General features: G+C 38.7%; 1 protein-coding gene across 1 annotated transcript in view; it reads right to left on the bottom strand.

The window, feature by feature from the left end:
* The window catches only part of LOC140469263 (rap guanine nucleotide exchange factor 1-like), a 236,966-nt gene that overhangs the window by 38,820 nt on the left and 177,737 nt on the right, over positions 1-20,409 (bottom strand). Inside the window, exons 12-16 of the mRNA XM_072565605.1 lie at positions 19,927-20,181; positions 12,734-12,826; positions 10,378-10,401; positions 10,059-10,156; positions 6,576-6,684 (exon numbers count right to left, since the gene is read on the bottom strand). Of these exons, the coding sequence (XP_072421706.1) occupies positions 6,576-6,684; positions 10,059-10,156; positions 10,378-10,401; positions 12,734-12,826; positions 19,927-20,181 (579 nt within the window). The remainder of the gene's footprint in view (positions 1-6,575; positions 6,685-10,058; positions 10,157-10,377; positions 10,402-12,733; positions 12,827-19,926; positions 20,182-20,409) is intronic.

Here is a 20,409-nt window from a genome sequence, read left to right as displayed (position 1 = left end):
ATACAGTGAGATCTTATGTAATTTTGACCCCACTTCTGGAGCTGATATATTGAGATCCCCACGAACGGCCTCTGCCAACGGCTCAATCACCGACGTAAAAAGTAATGGTGAAAGGGGACAGCCCTGCCGGCTGCCCCTAGAAATATTAAAATTGCTTGATCGTGCCCCGTTGGTAATGACCACAATGAGAGGTACACTGTAGAGAATCTTTACCCATCATACAAAAACTTCGCCCAGACCAAACCGGTCTAGAGCATAGAAAAGGTACGGCCACTCAACTCGATCAAATGCCTTCGCTGCATCTAAAGAAATCACCAATCCCTGTATTGACTGCTGTTGGCATGCTTGAATTACGTTAAGCAGCATCCTAACATTATTGGAGGATCTGCGACCCTTTATGAAGCCCGTCTGATCCTCTTTAATAATAGAGGGTAACAGTCTCCAGCCTTAACGCAAGAGCCTTAGAAAGGATCTTAAAGTCCACATTTAAGAGCGAGGTGGGCCTGTATGAAGCACAGTCTTCCAGATCCTTCCCTTTTTTAAGGATATGTGAAATATTGGCCTCTCTCAGAGATGGTGGGAGACAAACATGACTGTATGAATCATTAAACATATTCAGCATCGGGCCTGACAGTATACTTATAAATTCCTTATTAGAATTCAGTGGGAAGTCCATCAGGACCGGGCACCTTTCCACTCTGAAGCTGCCTCACAGCTTCCTGCACTTCTTGCTCTGATAATGGGGCATTGAGAAAGGACTGTTGTTCGGGAGTCACACCTGGGAGCTTCAGATCTCTAAAAACCTCCCGTATGTGTCTTTAACACATTCCAAAAATTTAAATGAGAGATTTTTCTTTACCAATGTAACCACTCCCCTACTTCTGGTATTAAATGATAAAAAATAAACTTGGTCAAAGCCATTCTGCTGTAATTTCAGATGCTCCTTGTCATCCAAATGTGTCTCCTGTAACAAAGTAATATCCACCTTCTCCTTTCTAAGACTCAAGAGTATCTTCTTCCTCTTAATTGGTGAGTGACTTCCCTTGATATTCCAGGTACACCATTTAATCAAATCATTAGCCATAATCTTCTGCAATTACATTTAAATTCCAGAGAGAAGGAACCCAAACCACACATTGCTGAGTCTTAGTGTCACATGGTCCACCAAATATAAAAACTACATAAACTAAAACCACTACATTTAACAAACATACAAAATTATTAAGAATAAAAACAACAAAAACCAGAAAACAAACCAACATATAAAGCACCAATAGCGCTGAGTAGGGGAACTCACCCCCTGCCCGGAGGGGGCAACTACCCATCCCGAACTGCCCATCAATACGCATCTAACCATCTCAACCACCTTCACTTCTTCTAGCTAGAGCCGCATCACAAGCACAAGCTGAAAAGAATAAACACCCCATAGAATATGAATAAAGACAACATTCTTTTATACAAAAAGAGGGGGAATAAATATCCCATCCATCCTTTGGTATATCTTAACTTAGAAATTTAAAATGTATATCTTAACCACTGCCAGACATAGTTTGAACCAAACTATTATCAATAGAGGGAAAAAAAAGGGGAAAAACAAAGCTCCAACCGGATTTCCTCCATTTCTTTTATAGAATGATAAACGCATACCCAAGCAACAATATTTATACATACTACAATTGTTTAAATTAGGTTAGTTTGTCCACAAAGTCTCTTGCCTTCTCCGATGTGTCAAAGAGATGCATGGATCCACCTAAGGTGATCCGAAGCACTGCCAGATATCTCAGGGAGTACTGAATCCCATGCTCCTTCAATCTTCTCTTGACACCATAAGATTTTCGTTTCTGGATCACCGCCGCTGAAAAGCCCTGAAAAAACATGATCTTAGGCTCCTCGTAAATTAGGGCCTTTGGATCCTTCCCCTGGAGTCTGGAAGCCTCCATGACTCTCTCCTTATTCCAGTAATGATGGAACCACACCAGGAAAGGACAAGGGTGTTGACCCAGACCCGACCTCCGTGCTGCGATCCGGTGAGCCCTCTCTCTCTTCAATCCTCTCATGCCAGTCTCCAAGTCAAGGAATTTTGGAAGCCAATCTTCAACAAATTCCGCAGGCCGCTCACCTTCCTTATCCTCAGGCAGACCGATGATCCGAATGATTTTTCTCCTGCCCGTTTTCAAGATCAACCACTTGGCCATGCAAATTACGAACCTGCGTCTTCAGGGCTTGGATCTCTTCCTAGAATGAACTGGCATCAGCTTCCACCACTGTGACCCTGTGCTCCACCTCATGCGTCCTCTTCGAGGTCTCCCAGCTGCTGCTCATGCTTGTGCAGTATGAGAGACTGGAGCCAGGTTCTCTTCAATCTGTTTCCCCAACATCTCGCGAGATTTCAAGAGCTGGTTCACCAGGTCCTAGAGAGTAATCTGCTCTGAGGCTGCTGCAGGCCTGGCCTCAGATGCTCCTCCTCCCTTTTTGGGCATTTCTGGACAGCTGAAAATACAGGTAAGTCAATTTTTAAATGTTTCTTGGGGCTCTACAATCTTTCCAATGCCCCAAGAAATCCTGATGACCTGGGTTGGGTGGGTTAAATGACCGTCCTGCTCCTGCTGCAATGCAAAGCTCTGCAGTGTGATCTTCTCAGATCGCCGCCATCTTAGATCCCTCTACTCCCCTTCTTGAACAGGGGAACTACATTTGCTATCCACCAGTCTTCTGGTGCTATTCCTGTAGATAATGACGATTTAAAGATCAATGCCAAAGGCTCAGCAATCTCCACCCTGGCTTCCCAGAGGATCCTAGGATAAATCCCAGCCGGCCCAGGGGACGTATCTATTTTCACACTCTGTAGGATTTCTAATACCTCTTCCTTGTGAACCTCAATCACACCTAGTCTCGTAGCCTGTATCTCAGTAATCTCCTGACAACATTGTCATTTTCTAGAGTGAATACTGTTGAAAATTGTTCATTTTGTGCTTTCCCTATCTCCTCTGACCACACACAACTTCCCACTACTATCCTTGATTGGCCCTAATCTTACTCTCCAAGTATTAAGTCAGGTAAATTAAGTACACGGGTTAAAATGTGCAAGTACAATATCATTGCAATCACAGACGTGTGGCTCACTATTCAACATTCTGGGGTTTAGGATCTTCAGGCAGGATAGTGGAAAAGTGTAAAACAGGATGTGGTATCACACTATTAATAAAGATATCAGCTACTGTCATAAGGAAAGATGATGGCTTGGAAGGGCCTTACGAGTACAGCTTAAGTATAAAAAGGTGGCAGATACTCTTGGGGTTATAGATCACCAAACAAACAAACGTCAGCTGGCAGCAGAGGCACAGCTATGTAGACAATTCATTGAGGTGTGTGAAAACAATTGTGTAATTTATTAGAGGATTTCAACTTCTTCACCATTAATTGAGGTAGTCATTTTGTGAAGGGTTCAGAGAAATAGATTTCTTAAAACATATTCAGGAGAGCTTTTTAAATAAAAATACAGAAGGTCATTCAAGAGATGGTGCAGTGCCGAACTTAATCTTGTGGATTGGTGGTTGAGGTGGCAGTGGAATAGCATTTTTGTGATTGTGACTACAACACTATACATTAAGTTTGTTATGGAAAAGGAAAAAGATAGCTTGAGAAAAAAAAAGTGTTTTGGAAATGGGGACAGTAAATTTTATTAAAAAACGGAGGATCTGGTCAAAGTAGATTGGGATCAGCTATATCTGGGTAAATCTAGAGCAATACTAGATGCAATATTTTAAGTAAACTAAGATGACCAATGAGCTGTTCAGACTTCAGCTGACCTAATTTAAGCCTTCACAGAGAGGGCATAGAGTTGTGGCTCTTACTTCCCAGAAATGAACATAAAGACAGGCATAACCTCTCAGAATTGTTATGATGCAAGCGGCCATTCAGCCCATTATGGCTGCACTAGTTCTACAAACAAGCATGATGAACTAGTACTAATCCCTTGCTTGATACCCCTCCCACACCTTGCACACTATTTCTATCAGAATGATCATCTAATGTCCCAATTGGACCTACCACTACCATAGTTGCAGACAGCACATTTCATACACTAACTGTTCACAGTGAGACTTTTTTTCTTCCAGTCTACTCTATCCAGCCTACTCATGACTTAGAAAATCCTGTTTCAAATCCCTTTCGTCCCTCTGGTCTGCAAAGGAAAACAGGGACAACAATTTCTTCGATCTATCCTTGTAACTGAAATTTCTCATTTCTGGAACCATTGTGTTGAATCACTTCTGTACTCTGTCCACAATGTGGCATCCACAACTGCACACCATACTCCAGCTGAGGTCTAACAAGTCTCATACTATAAATTATCCAAAAACAAGCAGAGTACATTGTTTTCAAGTTTTGAGTAAAGAGAAAAGGTTGGAAATGAACATGTCAGTTACTACCCTTCAAGAGAAAAAAGGCAGATTACTATGTTCTCAATGACTGCAATTCACACATTCTAATGGATGTTCAGCTATTTAATTAAACATTCAGTCCCCATCCAAAGAACAGTGTTGCAGATATTTTGAAATCAACCTGTTCAGAGAGGTTATTAAACACTGCTAAAGCAGGTGGAACTTGAACCCAGACTCACTGGCTCAGATGTATGGATACAACACTGGTGCAAACTACTCTGCTGCACAGAGACAGCTGTTCAATAGAAAAAGTGAGAAAAATTGGACACCTAGGTTACAGGATTACTTACTTGTATACATTTTGTTGGGGGTCTAGAAGTGGGGAGGTGATGGTCTAGTGATATAATCTCTAGACTTTTAATGTTCTGGGAATCCAAGTCCAAACCCTGCCATGGCAAATGGTGAAATTTGAATTCAATAAAAATCTGGAATTAGGACTTCAATGATGACCATGAAACCACTGTCAATTGTCAGAAAAAAACCATCCAGTTTACTAACATCCATTAGGGAAGGAAACCACCATCCTTAACTTACATGTAACTTCAGACCCACAACAATGTGGTTGACAATTAATTACCATTAATAGGTCATCCATGTAATTAGGGATGGATCTCCTAGCTGGCCTTGCCCACATCTTGAGTGAATTAAAAACCCTACTGTATTTTTGATTTCTTCTCTTATATTTATGTATGATGCTACTATATGTTTGCAGTGTACTGGGCAAAGTACAAAGTTACTATATATATATATAATCAAACAGAAAATGGAATTTTCATATAATCCCTATAGTGCAGATAGAAGCCATTTGGCCCTTTGAGTCTGCACCAACCCTCTGACAAGCATCCCATCCAAACTCACCACTCCCACCCTATCCCCATAACCTCACATTTATGATGTCTAATCCACCTCGCCTACACATCTTTGGATTGTGGGAGGAAACCAGAGCACCCGGCAGAAACCCACACAAACATTGGGAGAACATGCAAACTCCACACACAATCGCCCAAGGCTGGAATCAATCAGGTCCCTGGCACTACTGGGAGGCAGTAGTGATAACCACTGTGCCACCCTATTTTGTTTCGGTGGTATGTACTGTTTGAACCAAGTACAGCTCTCGCCAAATCAGTCATAGTTCAGAACTACACTGCATGTGCACAGCTCCAGGGAAGATGGATAAGACACTCAGAGGAAACCATGGCAGAGAAAACAGGAACCATCAAGACACCAAATGCTGAAACTTAATATATTGGCTACTTGAGAGCATTCAAAGTCAACTTGGAGATCCCTTTGCAGCCAACTTTCTACAGAATCTTGTGACTTTGCATCCAAACCATACTAAGGAACAGCAGTAGTTGTTCCATAACAGACAAATATCCAGTTATTTTACTAGTTAAGGAGCCTGCATACCAATTTCTGGTTCCTTCATAAAGGTATGCCTAACCTGTTATAATGCATAATGTTAAATCTCAAAACTGATTAGATTTTTGTTACTAATGGCATTAAAGGGACTGGAAACAAAATGGAATTAGGTTACAGATTAGCCGGAGGTCTGAATGACCTACTGCTGTTCTTAATGACTCCTAGTGTGGCATACTGCCAGATTTTGCCTCCTAACATTTTGCTTTGTTAGAGGCACTATAAAAACAAATTTTGTTATTTTATTATAAGCAAATCCTTTACCTTTAAACTTTAACTAAATATCAGCTCCTGGAGTTATAATGGTTAGGTGGCAAACTTTAGTCGAGTGTCCTTTAAAAACCTACTTATCACACATCATGTAAAGAATTACAGTAGCTGTTTCAAATGCTAGAGAGCTGTACAGAGTGTAGTATTATAGCTGACGAAGTTTAACCAAGGCACGATTATTGCTTATTGAAACTCAATGCTACAGTGCTATAGGCAACTGTGAAAAAATATTTTTGATAATTTCAAAAGTTTATTGTTTTATGACAACACATGTATTAACACAGCAACAGATGTTAGCATTGTTATCTTACAGGAAATGAGAGATCAGCTCTGTTGCAGATAAATATTGCTCTGTTGGGAACTAGTATTAAAGGAATGAAAAATCAACAAATTAGTCCAGCACCAGTGCTTCAGTGTAAACACATTTTGTGCTAAAGGATACATTACCTCCTGTTTTAGCGTTAACCTAGCAACAATCTCTTCGTGATCAATGAGTGATAATTCATCTGCTACATCACTTTGATCCAAATCTGGTGAATTTGGAGTTTCTCCTCGTCTAGAAAGAAGACAATACAAATATAAAACTTTGAACTTCTGATATTTTTCAACTAATAAGTCATTCTCAATTAGTTGTATTGAGTTAGCGTTTGTAATTGGTGGGTGAAAACAAGTCAGTCGAGTACCTTCTCAAGCAATGCACAAGTAGACTGTAAACAAAGCTCTAGGTTTCTACATTTTCAATTGCAACAAAGGGGAGTGAGGAAATAGTATGGTTTCATTGCCGTTTTTAAAAATTAAATCCTAAATGTCATACAACTACCATTGTTTCAATTCATAGTTTTCTATTCAGTTTTATTCCACTGGATTCCCTTCTCAAAATGTACCACTCATCTACTGGCTGTTCCCCCTAGCTCCTTGAACAGACAGCCCTCAGCCCCTAACTCTCCCAGTGCTCCCAATTTCAGTCTCTTCTAGCTCAGTCTCTTCTATCTCATTCAATCCCAGCAACAGCATTCAGACAAGTGTGATCAAAGTCACTGATGCACACTCCTCCAACAGACACATTTGTCTCTCCATATCCATTCTGCAGCAATCCTAGCAGACAATCACACTATAATCTTCATTTGTTTTTGCTGAGATCTATCTTCATTATATTTCTCGAAGGCTTCCTTCACAGATTCTCAGAATTGGTACAGTGCAGAAGGCCATTTAGCCCAACAAATGTGCATCAACTCTCTAAAATGAGCACCATACTGCTTTTTTTTTCCCCCTCACACCTCTGAACATTGTTGCTATCCTGAATACTTTGGTTGAACCTGCTTCTACCATACTTCCAGTCAATGCACTCCAGGTCAAAAGTCTTTTTCCTCACACTTCATTTCCTTCTTTTGCAAATAACTTTAAATTTGAATCCTTTCAGGTCTCTATTCTTTTACAAGTGGGAATAGCTTCTCAGTGTACTTTATCCAGACCCTCCTGATTTAAAAAACTTTAGTCAAATCTTATCTTAGTTTTCTCCACTCCAAGGAAAACAAATAGTCTCAACTTTGAGCATCTATCCTCATAACTGAAACCCCCCCTCATAAAGAACCATTCTCATCGATGCTTTCCACACTGACTGTAATTCAAAAAGAATGCGAATTATTGTGTACACAATATTCCAGCTGAGATCTAATTAATGTCTTATTCAAGTTCAGCATAACCTCCTTGCTCTTGCACTCTATGCATGTATTAATAAAAAACTAAAGAAATTGCCCTAAAGTAAAAAAGGCTGGAAATCACAGCAGGTCAGGCCACATCCATGGAGAGAGAGCAAGCTAACGTTGAGTCGAGATGACTGTTCAGAGTGTAGCTCTGCTGAAGAGTCATCCAGACTCCATGGAAGCTTGCTTTCTCTCTATGGGTGCTGGCTGACCCACAGATTTCTAGTTTTTTTTTGCTTTCAGTACAGATTCCAGCATCAGCAGCAATTTGCTCCTACCTAGGAAACTGTATGCTTTACTAACTGCTCTCATCGCTTGGCCTGACAGTTTTAATGGCTTGTACAGATATACACAGGTGTCTTTATTCCTGCCCACCCTTTAGAATAATACTGTTCATGTCTAAACTGTCTCTTAATGTTCTTGCTAGCAAAATGTATGACCTCACACTTCTCCATATTGCACTTTCATTTGCCACCTATCTGCCTACCATCTGGCCCAATGTTATTATAACTGTGGCTTCCAAAGCCTGCATAGAGCTTTCAGCTGTTTAAGCCCTACTTTCCAAAGCGCTCTATATATCTCACCATCTCTTTTTCATGCTTGTTTTTGTTTCATACATGTAAATATACATGTCAACATGAAATCAACTTCACTTCACACTGAATTTTAAACTAGCATGAAGCTAACATCTTGAAATGTACTACTTACAATGTGAAGTAAATAGCAAAATTTAGTAGTTTTAGAATTAGAAGGCAGATTCCAATGGACTTTTCTGTGAGCAAATCACCAAAAGAATGCAAACATCTTTTATTCATAAAAATTCAACAAAACTCCTTCATGTCAAAAATGCCTATTACAGTATTAGGACCAAAATTTTTTGTACACACAAGTGACAGCAGATAATCAAACGTGAGTATTATAACTCAGAATGAATTTAGTTCAAAGTTATTTTTTGATAACTTTTCAATCCTCACTAGGTCCGGGCAAGATATTAGAGGATTGGTGGTTTGCAACATTGTACTATTATCCAAAAAAAGGTGCAAGAGATAGATCAATTAATTATACCAGTCTGACCTCATTACAGGCAAATTATAGGAATCAATATTTAGAGCTAGGATCAACTGTTACTTGGGGGGGGCATGGCCTAAATCAGAGTTATCTAGACTAGCTTTATTAAGGGAAGGATGTACCTCTGCTAACTTAATTAAATTTTGATAGTAAATAAGGAGGAGGATGGATGAGGGTAACCAAGGGGATTCAATATGGATTTTACTAAGATATTTAAATGACATACCACATGGCAGATTGATAAGAAAAATAAAAGCTCATGGGATACATGGGAATGTAATGAGTTGGATCCAAACTTGACTCAGTGACAGAATATAAAAGGGAAATGATTGAGGGATAATTTTATGAATGGAAAGTGGTTTCCAATAGCGTTACACAGCTATCAGTTTTGGATCCATTGTTGCTGGTGATACATATTGATGATTTAGACTTAAGTGTGGGATGCATGATTGGAAAGAAGTCCTGGCCAGGTAACTGATTGTAAAGAAGATATCTGTCGACTGCAGGAAGATATCAATGATTTGGCTGGAGTGGGTAGAAAAGTGGCAATGGAATTCAACTCAGAGAAGGGCGAGGTTATGCATGAGGCAAGAGCAAAATAAGCAAGGGAATATATGATAAATGGGAGCGTGTAAGAGGAGAGCAAGCGAGACACCTTGGCATGCATGTTCACAGGTTCCTGAATGTGACATGACAGGTAATGAAGGCATTAAAAGGAGGAGGAATATGGAATGCTCTGTTTAATACAGGTTTAAGGAATGTTGGGATTGGATATAGTCATTTCCTTTAGAACAGAGAAGGCTGAGAGGTCACTTAGTTGGAGTGTTTCTCCTAGAAGAGAAGACAATTACTAGGAGTACAGATTTAAGTTAATTGGTAGAAGGATTAGAAGAGACATGAGAAATGTAAACTCTTCATCCAGAGTGGCGGGTGTCTGGAATCCACTGTTCAATTTGTGGTTAAGGTGAAACCCTCAGCTCATCTGAAACAAATATGGATCTGCACCTGAAGTGTCTGTAAGCTGCAAGACTATAGATCAGATGCTGGTCTGTGCGATTAGAATGGAGAGCCAGTTTGCTCAATTGGAGCAGACACGACAGGTTGAATGGGCTCTCTGCAGTTTCTACAGTTTGAAATAGGGATATAGGTTTTTGCTCACCTGTCATCTCTGTCTTGATTTTGGTTTTCGTTTTCATTAGCTGATTTTGGACAGTTATGATGAAGAATCTCTTGTTCACTCAGAGACCCTACAGAATCCTGAGGTGGGGAGAAACAAACTATGTTAAAGAAAATTGCAAACCACTTAGCTAACAATCAAGCAGCAATTGTTTCAAATGTTTTCAATGCTACAACACAAGTACTGCCATTTCCAAGCATTGTCTATTGATGATTATACTGTCCAAAAAAATTATTAGAAATTGCTGGGTATATCTGTACTACAGTAATCTAAGCCAAATGTTAAAGATGGTATCACTTACAGCATCGGCACACATCGGTATTTCCTGAATAGCCAGAAAAAAAGAATAAACATGGTCGATAACTATCTAACACTAGATTTCTCCTTCACAAGAAATATGAACTTTTATTATCAGTTGACTACTGTACAATATACAAAAATGACGTTCTGCTAATATCCAATACCAAATATTGCAAACCTGAGAAACATACAGAATCATAGAACTGTCTCCAATCTGAGTAAGAAAACTAATAATGTGAACTTCTCAACATCTTATAGTTGATGTCAAGGTTCCCTGCAACAAATGGGATTATCAATAAGTAGGTAACATGGTGAACTCTGCAGAAATTTGTTAAATGAAGACTGTTCCATAGCTCTGTAATTCAAACTATATCAGAAATATGCAGAAAATCATTTTTGGTAAATATTAGTCAACATAAGAACATAGTTCGAGTGGCAATAGATTTTAGTACCCAAACTAGCTTTGTAAAGTTAGTGGAATAGCCTCTAATTACCAAACATCACAAAATAACCGTCAAATAGGCAAATCAGTAACATAGAGGATAATATACACAATTTTCAGGACAGCAAATTTTATACCTAGCATTACCAAATTACTGGCAAATTCTCCAAACAGAGATCAGTGCTGTTCCTTCAAAATACAAAGTGGGTATTTTATCCCCTAGTAAGCAGCTTCATCAATTAAGGCATATTATATTTCCATTATAAGAAGGAATCAAAAAATTGATTAGTTTGCCATAGAGCATTCAGAGTTAGAACAGACCCAGTTCAACCCAATCAATTATCACACCAAATTAAATGGATATGTGCTTTGCCTTCAATGTGTACAAGTATTATGCAACATCATTTAAGATTAAAGTAGTGCACAATACAAAAGAATCAATGATAGGCATAATTGAACAATTAGTGCCTATAGTTGCATGTACACAAGAAAAATTTCTGTCACGGGTTATTCATTTGGTGCAACTAATAAGCTACACACTTACTATTACTGAGAACCCTACATTTCAATATATTCTCATGCAAAAAAGCTGGAGAAGAAAGCCAATCAAATCCATTTTCATAATTGTGGCCATGACAGAAAGCAGTCCAATGATCATAGCCATTCTCCATGCAAGCAGTTATGTATGTAGCATTAAGTGGCATATTAAAGGTTCATTATCTATAAGCAGCTATACCATCAATACCAACAACCAGAGACGTATTGACTATATGTTTGATCCATGACTGGAATACCATGAATCAAGTCTGTATTGTGTGCAGGCAAAGCAAGTCAGTTACACAAGATGGTATTGTTTTATTGTTCCTTGCAGTGAATATGCTTTATTCCTTGCTGTAAATGTTGTAAGTCGTGCAACAAGATTGATGACTTGCTTTTAGAAATATTGGGTAGGAATGTAGAAATCGTCTATTTGCTTCTCAGCTTAATTGGACCACTGCATGGCAGGAGAACAAATAAATAGAACATGGTCACTCTTCTCCTGTATGCACCTCAAATTCAAATGTTAGATGTAATAATGAGAGTCTACATGTTATGTCATCATGGTTGATGTGAGCCCATTGAAATTTTTTTTGGACCAGAAATTAAAGGTTAGATGATGCGGTGTGATCTTATCTATGATATTTCATTGAAGTGTTGTGCAGTGCTGCATTTTTTTAGTAATGCTTTCAGGTTGCAGACTATTGCAGAATGGAGCAGTGAATCACACATGCAGGCGATCTTAAAGGGTACTACACTGATCTGTTTTTAAAATGTTACATATCAATTAGAAGTTGGCCCATGTTTGCTTCAAATGCCAACTGTTAGTTTATAGATATCGTCAATTATAACTTAAACTAAAAGTAATCCGGGAATAAAGCGTATCTTCTTGACCATGGGTGACAACTAAACTTTCCAACTGCACTGGAGATACCAGACAAATTTTTCATGTGACAAAAGCAGCAATTGCTGGAAAAACTCAGCAGTTCTGACATCATCTGTAGAGAGAAAGCAGAGTAAATGTTTTGGGTTCAGGGATCCTTCAGGTTCTGAAGGAGGATCACTGAACCGAAAACATTAACTTTGCTTTCTCTTCGCAGATACTGCCAGAACTGCTGGGTTTTTCCCAGCAATTTCTGCTTTTGTTTCTGATTTCCAGCATCTGCACCTGCTTGGTTTTTTTGTCTCAAATTTTTCATGAGATACCAGTTAAGAAGGGGAAAATCAAAAAGAAGAATGGGTCACTGGTTGGGGTGTTAATTTTTACTGATGAGTGGCACAGCACAATGATATGAGAAGCACAATAAAAGACCATTCCTAGCATGCTTTCCTCTACAGCCAAGCAGCAATTATGCAACATGCTTGTGAAGCTACTTACTGCTTCTGGGTGAGAGAGGTCTCCATTGGTGTGGTTGGACGAATACAGATTCACGTATTCACCCTCACCAGCATCATCACTATTGCTCTCGCTCTACAGGAGACAAGACCATAAGGTCTCAAGATACACGCTCCTGTTTCCATGCACAATGGTTTCCAAATTTAAGATCATAATCAACACAGATAAATTCAGTGACTCAGACTTGAACCTTCAGTGTAAACTTCCACGATGTACCCAATTCCAATCATTTCCAAGGGTATATAAGACGCTCTGCTACACAATTTATTTTTCTAATCACCCACATGTTTATCATGCCTCCACTGATGTGCGGCTTATTTCACTTGGGACAGCAAGATGGCCCAAGTAAGGACCTTCACTTTTTCACCAGTCCATAAATTTATAACTGAAATACATTAGTAAAGTGATTCTTCTCTCATTCTATCTTGCAGTTGCTGATATTCAACAAGAGGAGCATCTCTACAATACCATGAAGACTGGATTCACCCTTATGTGCCTGCAATTAGACTTCTGATGAATGGTCCCCACAAAATGTCAGCCTACTTTTTTGTCTTTTATCTCTCATTCTTTCTACACTACACTCCCCAGAAAAACAACAAATTGAGGGGGTTCTCAGATACTAAATACCTGGCTTAACAGGCTGCGTTTTATAAAACATAGTTCAACTGCTCTGTGATACACTTCTCATCAAAACAGTATCCAAAAACCAGTTGAGAATTTTAACAAGTCTTAATAATGCCTTTTCACAAACTATTTTAAACAAGTTTATTAACAAACCATTTGCAATTCAGTCTTCAAATTTCACAGCATTGCTCTTAAAGTTTTTCAATAGGAGCAAAAGAAATATTACTTATATTTAGTAGGTAAATATCACATGCAGTAAAATGCAAAGCATCTATATCAATCATGAACTCAGTGAATTAAATGGTAATCTGAGCAGCGGTGAACCTGGGCTACAGGACAGCCTAACTGCGACTTGCTGAAGTAGTTAAGATAATGCCTTTGGCCAAAAAAAAGTTGATAATTCAACATTTAAAAAGAAGTTATTGCTTCACACATATCTCAGTCAGTATGTGAGCACTCCATTTTGAAACAGAACATTCATACCATGATTGTTATCATTCCATGGGCTTATTCATAATCAACTATCTACCTTTTTGTTGTTTCTCTAGTTGGCCTCTGACTTGCAAAAATGATAATTTTGCTAACAGATGCTGTATATAAGAATACAAAACTTGTGGAAAGTAAATGTGCTCTTGAAAATCAAAGTAGATATTAACGTAAATAGAATGATTGGTAGTATGAACATCAACTCAACAAAACGTATAACAAATGAACACAGTGTTTGTAATGAGTCATAATGCAAGATATTTCCCCACAACATGGATCAGCTCGGAGTGGTGTTAGGATTGCACATTTGAAGCAAACCTATTTATAGAGGTCTTCTAAAACAGGCAGTGCTTCAGGCAAATTAATGGAATTGTTTCCACAGAATTACAGATCAGCAATGCTTGGATGTGTTAACAGCCAGTCGTGTGTAACTCAGATGTGAAACAAAGGCAAGGGCAAACATTTACATTTCAAGAAAATGCACCTAGACAAAGAAATAATTAGGATTCCCAGTTTTCAGGTTCAACTGATCCATCAAAATTACAAAGAATCAGCTTGACAGAACATCGGGAAAAACGTGAATTGCAATCGCTTGCTATTAACTCAGCCTGATCATGCTTGGAAATTAATGACGAGATTCAACATGCCTGCAATTCCTTTCCTCTTACGAATCCTGTGTGCTATATAGCCCTGATTTTGACTAAATGAAAACAATTAATTTGGTTGAACCAAGCAAAAAAAAACTAAATAAAAAGACATCTTCCCAATAAAATAAAATCCAAAAACATTTTTAGAAACAAAAAAATTTCATTTGACTGGAATTCCATAAATTTACCGATTTGCAAGCTAAACAATTAGACAACGTGTTAATTAATTTGAGATTGGATTTAAGAGCTCAACTGGTCCTGACAACTGTGAAACAGTTTTTATTTTGTCAGTCCCTTTCAAAAGAAAGGTCAAGGATACTCTGGTTTTAAACCCGCAGATCAACTATTTCCTTTGTTTAGTTCTAATTCCTGAATTATTTACCTATCCACTAGTTTTCTAGCACATTTGTTGAACTTTCCTTCAAAGAACATCTCTGTGCAACAAACTGCTCACCATATCTACTTACATATTACCACTGGCAAAAGGTGCATCAAAAACACAGCCAACTGACTGAGTCATAAAAAATCATTCATCGAGAATCACTGCTTAGCAATTATTCCAGAAAATAGTTGCTTCCAAGTTGTTTAATCATATAATGCCCCATGCACTTTAAATAACTAAACTATACTGTTTCAAACACTGCAGAGCTTAGTAGTAAATTTGAACTACCTGGGCTTGTACCACACCACTGTACAGCTCAAACTGGGAAAGCCATGAGCATCTTTACCCAGCAACCTCGATGTTTGGAAAATTTCAATGCAAGAAATAAATCCACGCATTATCATCTCTTTCCCCTTGCATTAAAAATGCAATAAGAGCACTGCACACGTACATTCTACATTACAGGCTCTAAATACGTAAAGTCAATTGAGCAGCAGTTATGTCACTACTGAGAAACCTTGATGCCTTATCACCAACATCAAATTATATTTAGGGTGTAGGTTGCTCACTGAGCTGTAGGTTTGGTATCCAGACATTTCATTACCTGGCTAGGTAGCATCATCAATGGTGACCTCCAAGTGAAGCGAAGTTGTTGTCTCCTGCTTTCTATTTATAGGTTAGTCCTGGATGGGGTTCCTGGGGTTTGTGGTGATGTCATTTCCTGTTCATTTTCTGAGGGGTTGATAGATGGTATCTAGATCTGTGTGTTTGTTTATGGTGTTGTTGGAGGGCCAGGCCTCTAGGAATTCTCTGGTATGTCTTTGCTTAACCTGGCCCAGGATGGATGTGTTGTCCCAGTCGAAATGGTGTTTTGTTTACATCCGTGTGTAGGGCTATGGGGGAGAGGGGGCCGTGTCTTTCTGTGGCTAGCTGGTGTTAGCGTATCCTGATGGCTAACTTTCTTCCTATTTGTCCTATGTAGTGTTTGTGGCAGTCCTTGTATGGAATTTTGTAGATAACGCTGGTCTTGTCCATGGGTTGTACTGGGTCTTTTAAGTTTGTTAGTTTTTGTTTGAGAGTTGGTGGGAGCACCCCCCCCCTCCGCCTCAGACCTATAGTCTCACTACCTGGAACACCAACAGACTGGCCAAAGAACTACATGCAAGACTGAAATACCTAGTAGAAGAGTCACAGTACTCCATCCACTCCACCCAGGAATTCCTAAAAATCAAAAACACCAAAATAGAGGAAGACGAAACAATGATCTCATTCGATGTAACAGCACTGTTCACCTCCATCAACATTGACCTGGCAAAGGAAACACTTACCACACTTTTAGAAGAGACCATCACACACACACCCCAACCACCATCGATCACATTACCAATGAAAACATCATGAAGCTAGTGGACCTGTGCCTCACCACCCACTTCACCTTCAACCACAATCTACAAACAAACCAACGGCACACTCATGGGATCTCCACTATCAGGATGCATAGCAGAAGCAGTAATGCAAAGACTATAACAAACAGCCCTACCAACATCATCAACAGCACCCTCACAGGGATAAAGTTCACCAAGGAGGAAGAAACCGAAAACAAACTCTCATTCCTGGACGTCACAGTTGAAAGAAAGGACAATGGAGAACTATAAACTACAGAAAACCGACAAACACTGACCAAGTACTTAACTACACCAGCAACCATCCCAACACACGCAAACAAAGCTGTATCAGAACACACTTTCAACGAGCCACCACACACTGCAGCACAGACGAACTTCGGAAAACAGAGAACCACCTATACAACATATTCAAGAAGAACGGATACTAAAAAATATACAGTCCGCAGATTCCTCAGGAACAAACCATGACAAGCAGACCAAACACAGCCAGAAATCCTAACCACCTTACCATACATCAAAGAAGTCTCAGAAATGACAGCCAGACTACTAAAACACCTCTGAATCCTAGTAGCACAAAAAACCACCAACACACACAAACAAAAACTAACAAACTTACAGCTCAGCGAGCAAACCTACACCCTAAACCTCAACCTGAACTACAAACCTTGCATCAAATTACATCCCAGAAACAACCGGCAATAAGCTCTGATTTAATGGAAGTTTGACATTAACACCCAGTTTACTCCTCTCAATTCAAAATGATCTGATAACTAATCTGAATCAACTTTTTAAACCTAAATTTCCAGTGTGTTATTTACATCATTTAATTCAAATTCAATTTAAGCACAAACAATTCAATCATTAGTGGATAACTATCCAAAGAGTTTAATAATTGTTAAACATTTTGCATTTTTCTTGGGGATAAAAAGCTTTAACCATCAGCTTCACTGTTTGGCCCAAGACAAAAACATTATATTTAAGAGTTCACAACAAATAAGCACAAAAAAGATAGGGTTTCTAATACCATTTACAAACCAAGTTCAGATCAGCATGACTTTTAAATTTCTCAAAAAATGGCAATGGAAATTAAAATAAACAGACTTGAGGACAGAATATACCTCACAGGCCTCAACTTAAAATCAGCTCGAACCAATGGGACAAACATCGGCCCAGTGAGTCATAGACTCACAGAAATTACAGTACTGCAGCAGGTTATACTTTCCATCAGGTCCATGCTGCTGATACATTTTTAACTCAAGCTATCCATTTAAATCCTAGTTCCTTGCATCACTCCTTTTTTTAAAAACCCAATTTACTTCTGTTTTGTTATGATAGCTATTAAATGCTTTACTGCAATGGCCGTGAAAATAAAAATCTAACTGCATCCTTCGTTGTTCTACTCATATTCTCAAGCTTGTGTGTGTGTTACCTAAGACCTAAGCATGAAGCAATTGTTGATTACACATCCTCGAAAATTTCCTCAGTAAGCTCCCGTAACTTTCACTATATAACTGAGAAAAACCACAAATTTGAATCTTTATAATTGCATCATAGAAGTAGATCTTTCAAAGTTACATTGAATGGACATGAGAATTCATGAGATGCCAGATCTACACACCAAACTACAGCTGTGGTCCAATCAACAGCTGTGCAAATGTACAAATCTTTACTTTCTTTGATTATATCAACATTTACATTTTTCCACATTGAATTGCACTGCTAGATCTTTGTTTTTCAAATCATCTCCTGCATTTAAATTAGTCCTCAGGATGTAACATTAATTGTCATGCTCATTAATTATTTGATATAATTGAACAGCTTGCTTGCGACTTTAGAGGTCAATTTAGAATCAATGATATTATGAAGGAGGAGAACATGAGGATTATATTATGAAGAATATTTATAAAACTCTGGTTTGTGGATATGGGTTTCTTATGGTGCTGTGGCATTGACCCTACCTCTGAACTGGAAGGCCTGGGTTCAAACCCCACTTGCTTTAGAGGTGTGTTATTATACATCTGAACAAGTTGATTAAAAACAGACAGCCTTCTTATGGTGCAGTGGTGGTGTTCCAAGCCCTGGACCAGGAGGCCCAGCTTCAAGTCCCACCTGTTTCAGAGGTGTCTAACAACATCTCTGAACAGGTTAATTAGAAAAATAGGTTAATGAAAACAAAAGGTAAAACTCTGGCTTAGCCTTGTCTGGAGTACAGTAGAGTAGGTAAAAACGATGACTGCAGATGCTGGAAACCAGATTCTGGATTAGTGGTGCTGGAAGAGCACAGCAGTTCAGGCAGCATCCAAGGAGTACAGTGGATACAGTTTAGGGAGAATATAGTAAAGCTTAATAAGAATGAAATAAGGAACTTCAAATACAAGGACGGACAGGTGAAATTATTTTCCATTTCCTCAGAGAAAGTTGAATACTTCTATCAAATCTGTTCAAAGTCATGAAATCTCTAAACAGAATGTTCCCATTAATGAAAAGACACGAGAAACAGATTTAAGACAATTTGCAAAAAAAAAAATGATAACATGAGGAAAAGCATTTTCACAAACTAGAGATTAGGATCCGAAATGGATTTGCTGAGTATAAGGGGGCCGGGAGAAAGAGAGTACAAGCTTTCAAAATGGACTTGGATAATCATGAAGTGAACAAGATTTCAGGGTTACAGGGAAAGGGCAGAAATATGCGACCAGTTGGACTGTGCTCACAAAGAGCTAACAAGGAGACCATGAACCTCCTTATGTGCAGTAAATATTTGACTGTGTGCGTGGGGCATGAGCGAAACCAATAAAGAAAGGTACATTTCTAACTCTGAAAGACAGCAAATTAATTAAGTTTCTCCCTCATAGTATGTCTAGACTAAAATGTGGTGATCAGCAAAATTCAATATAATTTCTCGGTTTGAATAATCTTTACAAATGGAAATTTGAGTCTCAACTTAGATCCCCAACATAAACTTTGACCATATCCTGCAAATTTGAGAATGTTGTAGCCAGAACAATTAAACTCTCAACTTTACAAACGGCTGAAACCACATTGCTGTTAACGCTACATCAGCCTTCATTCCAATTGATGCTTCTAGTTCCTTGCTCATATTTAAATAATTGCATCTTCATTAGTTATCAATCCTTCCCTCAAATATTATTAGGCAAGTCATTCAATATTTGGGTCCTTCTGTAGTGCCTACTAAGTGTGGGCCTCTAGCATAACTGAACAAATTTAAAAGTTTATAAGCCAAGCATAGTTTGTATACTAAAGAGTGATATGTAATGATTGGAGTTCTGTTAATTATGGTATCAAGTATACAGAATGTGTCCATTATGCTTTACCGTATGTGATTCTTCAACTGTTTTCACACTCCTTTCTGTGAAAACGGTCTTAATACAATTCAAATCAAATTGAACTCCTTACTAGTAAACAGTTTGCTTTTGAATGCTAAGGAGACCTTGCAAACATTCCACTTAAAAAAAAAATCAAGCAACTGAAGACTAAAGGAAGCAAGCTTGAATGATGCAAGGGGAGTAATAAATACTAAGACATCAACCAAATCCATCACAGTTTAAGGGATATTTTAATAAGAATGCAGGACTGTAAAGCACTGAAGCATTTATAAGTAGTTCTCACCGAGGAAGTTTGGAGAGAAGTGGGAAAAGCAGATTCAGGAGGGAGGCAGACAGGAACAGGCTTTGCATTGTCATGAGAGCATTCCAGCAGTTCCGCAGCTTTCAATATGCCAGTCGAGCCCGGTAAAGTTAGATCAGAGCTCCTCGATTGGTGTACAGCTGGAAAGTGGGAGGTGATAGTGCAGAGAGAAGGAGATGCAGAGGTGTGATGGTGAGGAACAAAGTCCTGCGAATAGGACCTAAAAACCGACTTGAACTGAGAAGAGAAAAAGGAGAGGTTCACATGTCAAATATAAAAATCAATGAAGCAATTAACTTAAAAAGCAATTTCTTTTCAAGAAAATTCTCTCCTCTAGCATCATTTATCAAGTCTTTCTTATGACGTTTCTTTCTCCAGTGTGATCAAAGATACTGTAAACACCAAGTCCCATTGGCCCCATCCAATTGCAGCAAATTTAGACACTTATTTGCTCAAATCATAGTT

This window comes from Chiloscyllium punctatum, chromosome 49, assembly GCF_047496795.1.
Source record: "Chiloscyllium punctatum isolate Juve2018m chromosome 49, sChiPun1.3, whole genome shotgun sequence".
NCBI classification, from domain to species: domain Eukaryota; kingdom Metazoa; phylum Chordata; class Chondrichthyes; order Orectolobiformes; family Hemiscylliidae; genus Chiloscyllium; species Chiloscyllium punctatum.
This window is presented reverse-complemented; position numbering and strand designations above follow the sequence as displayed.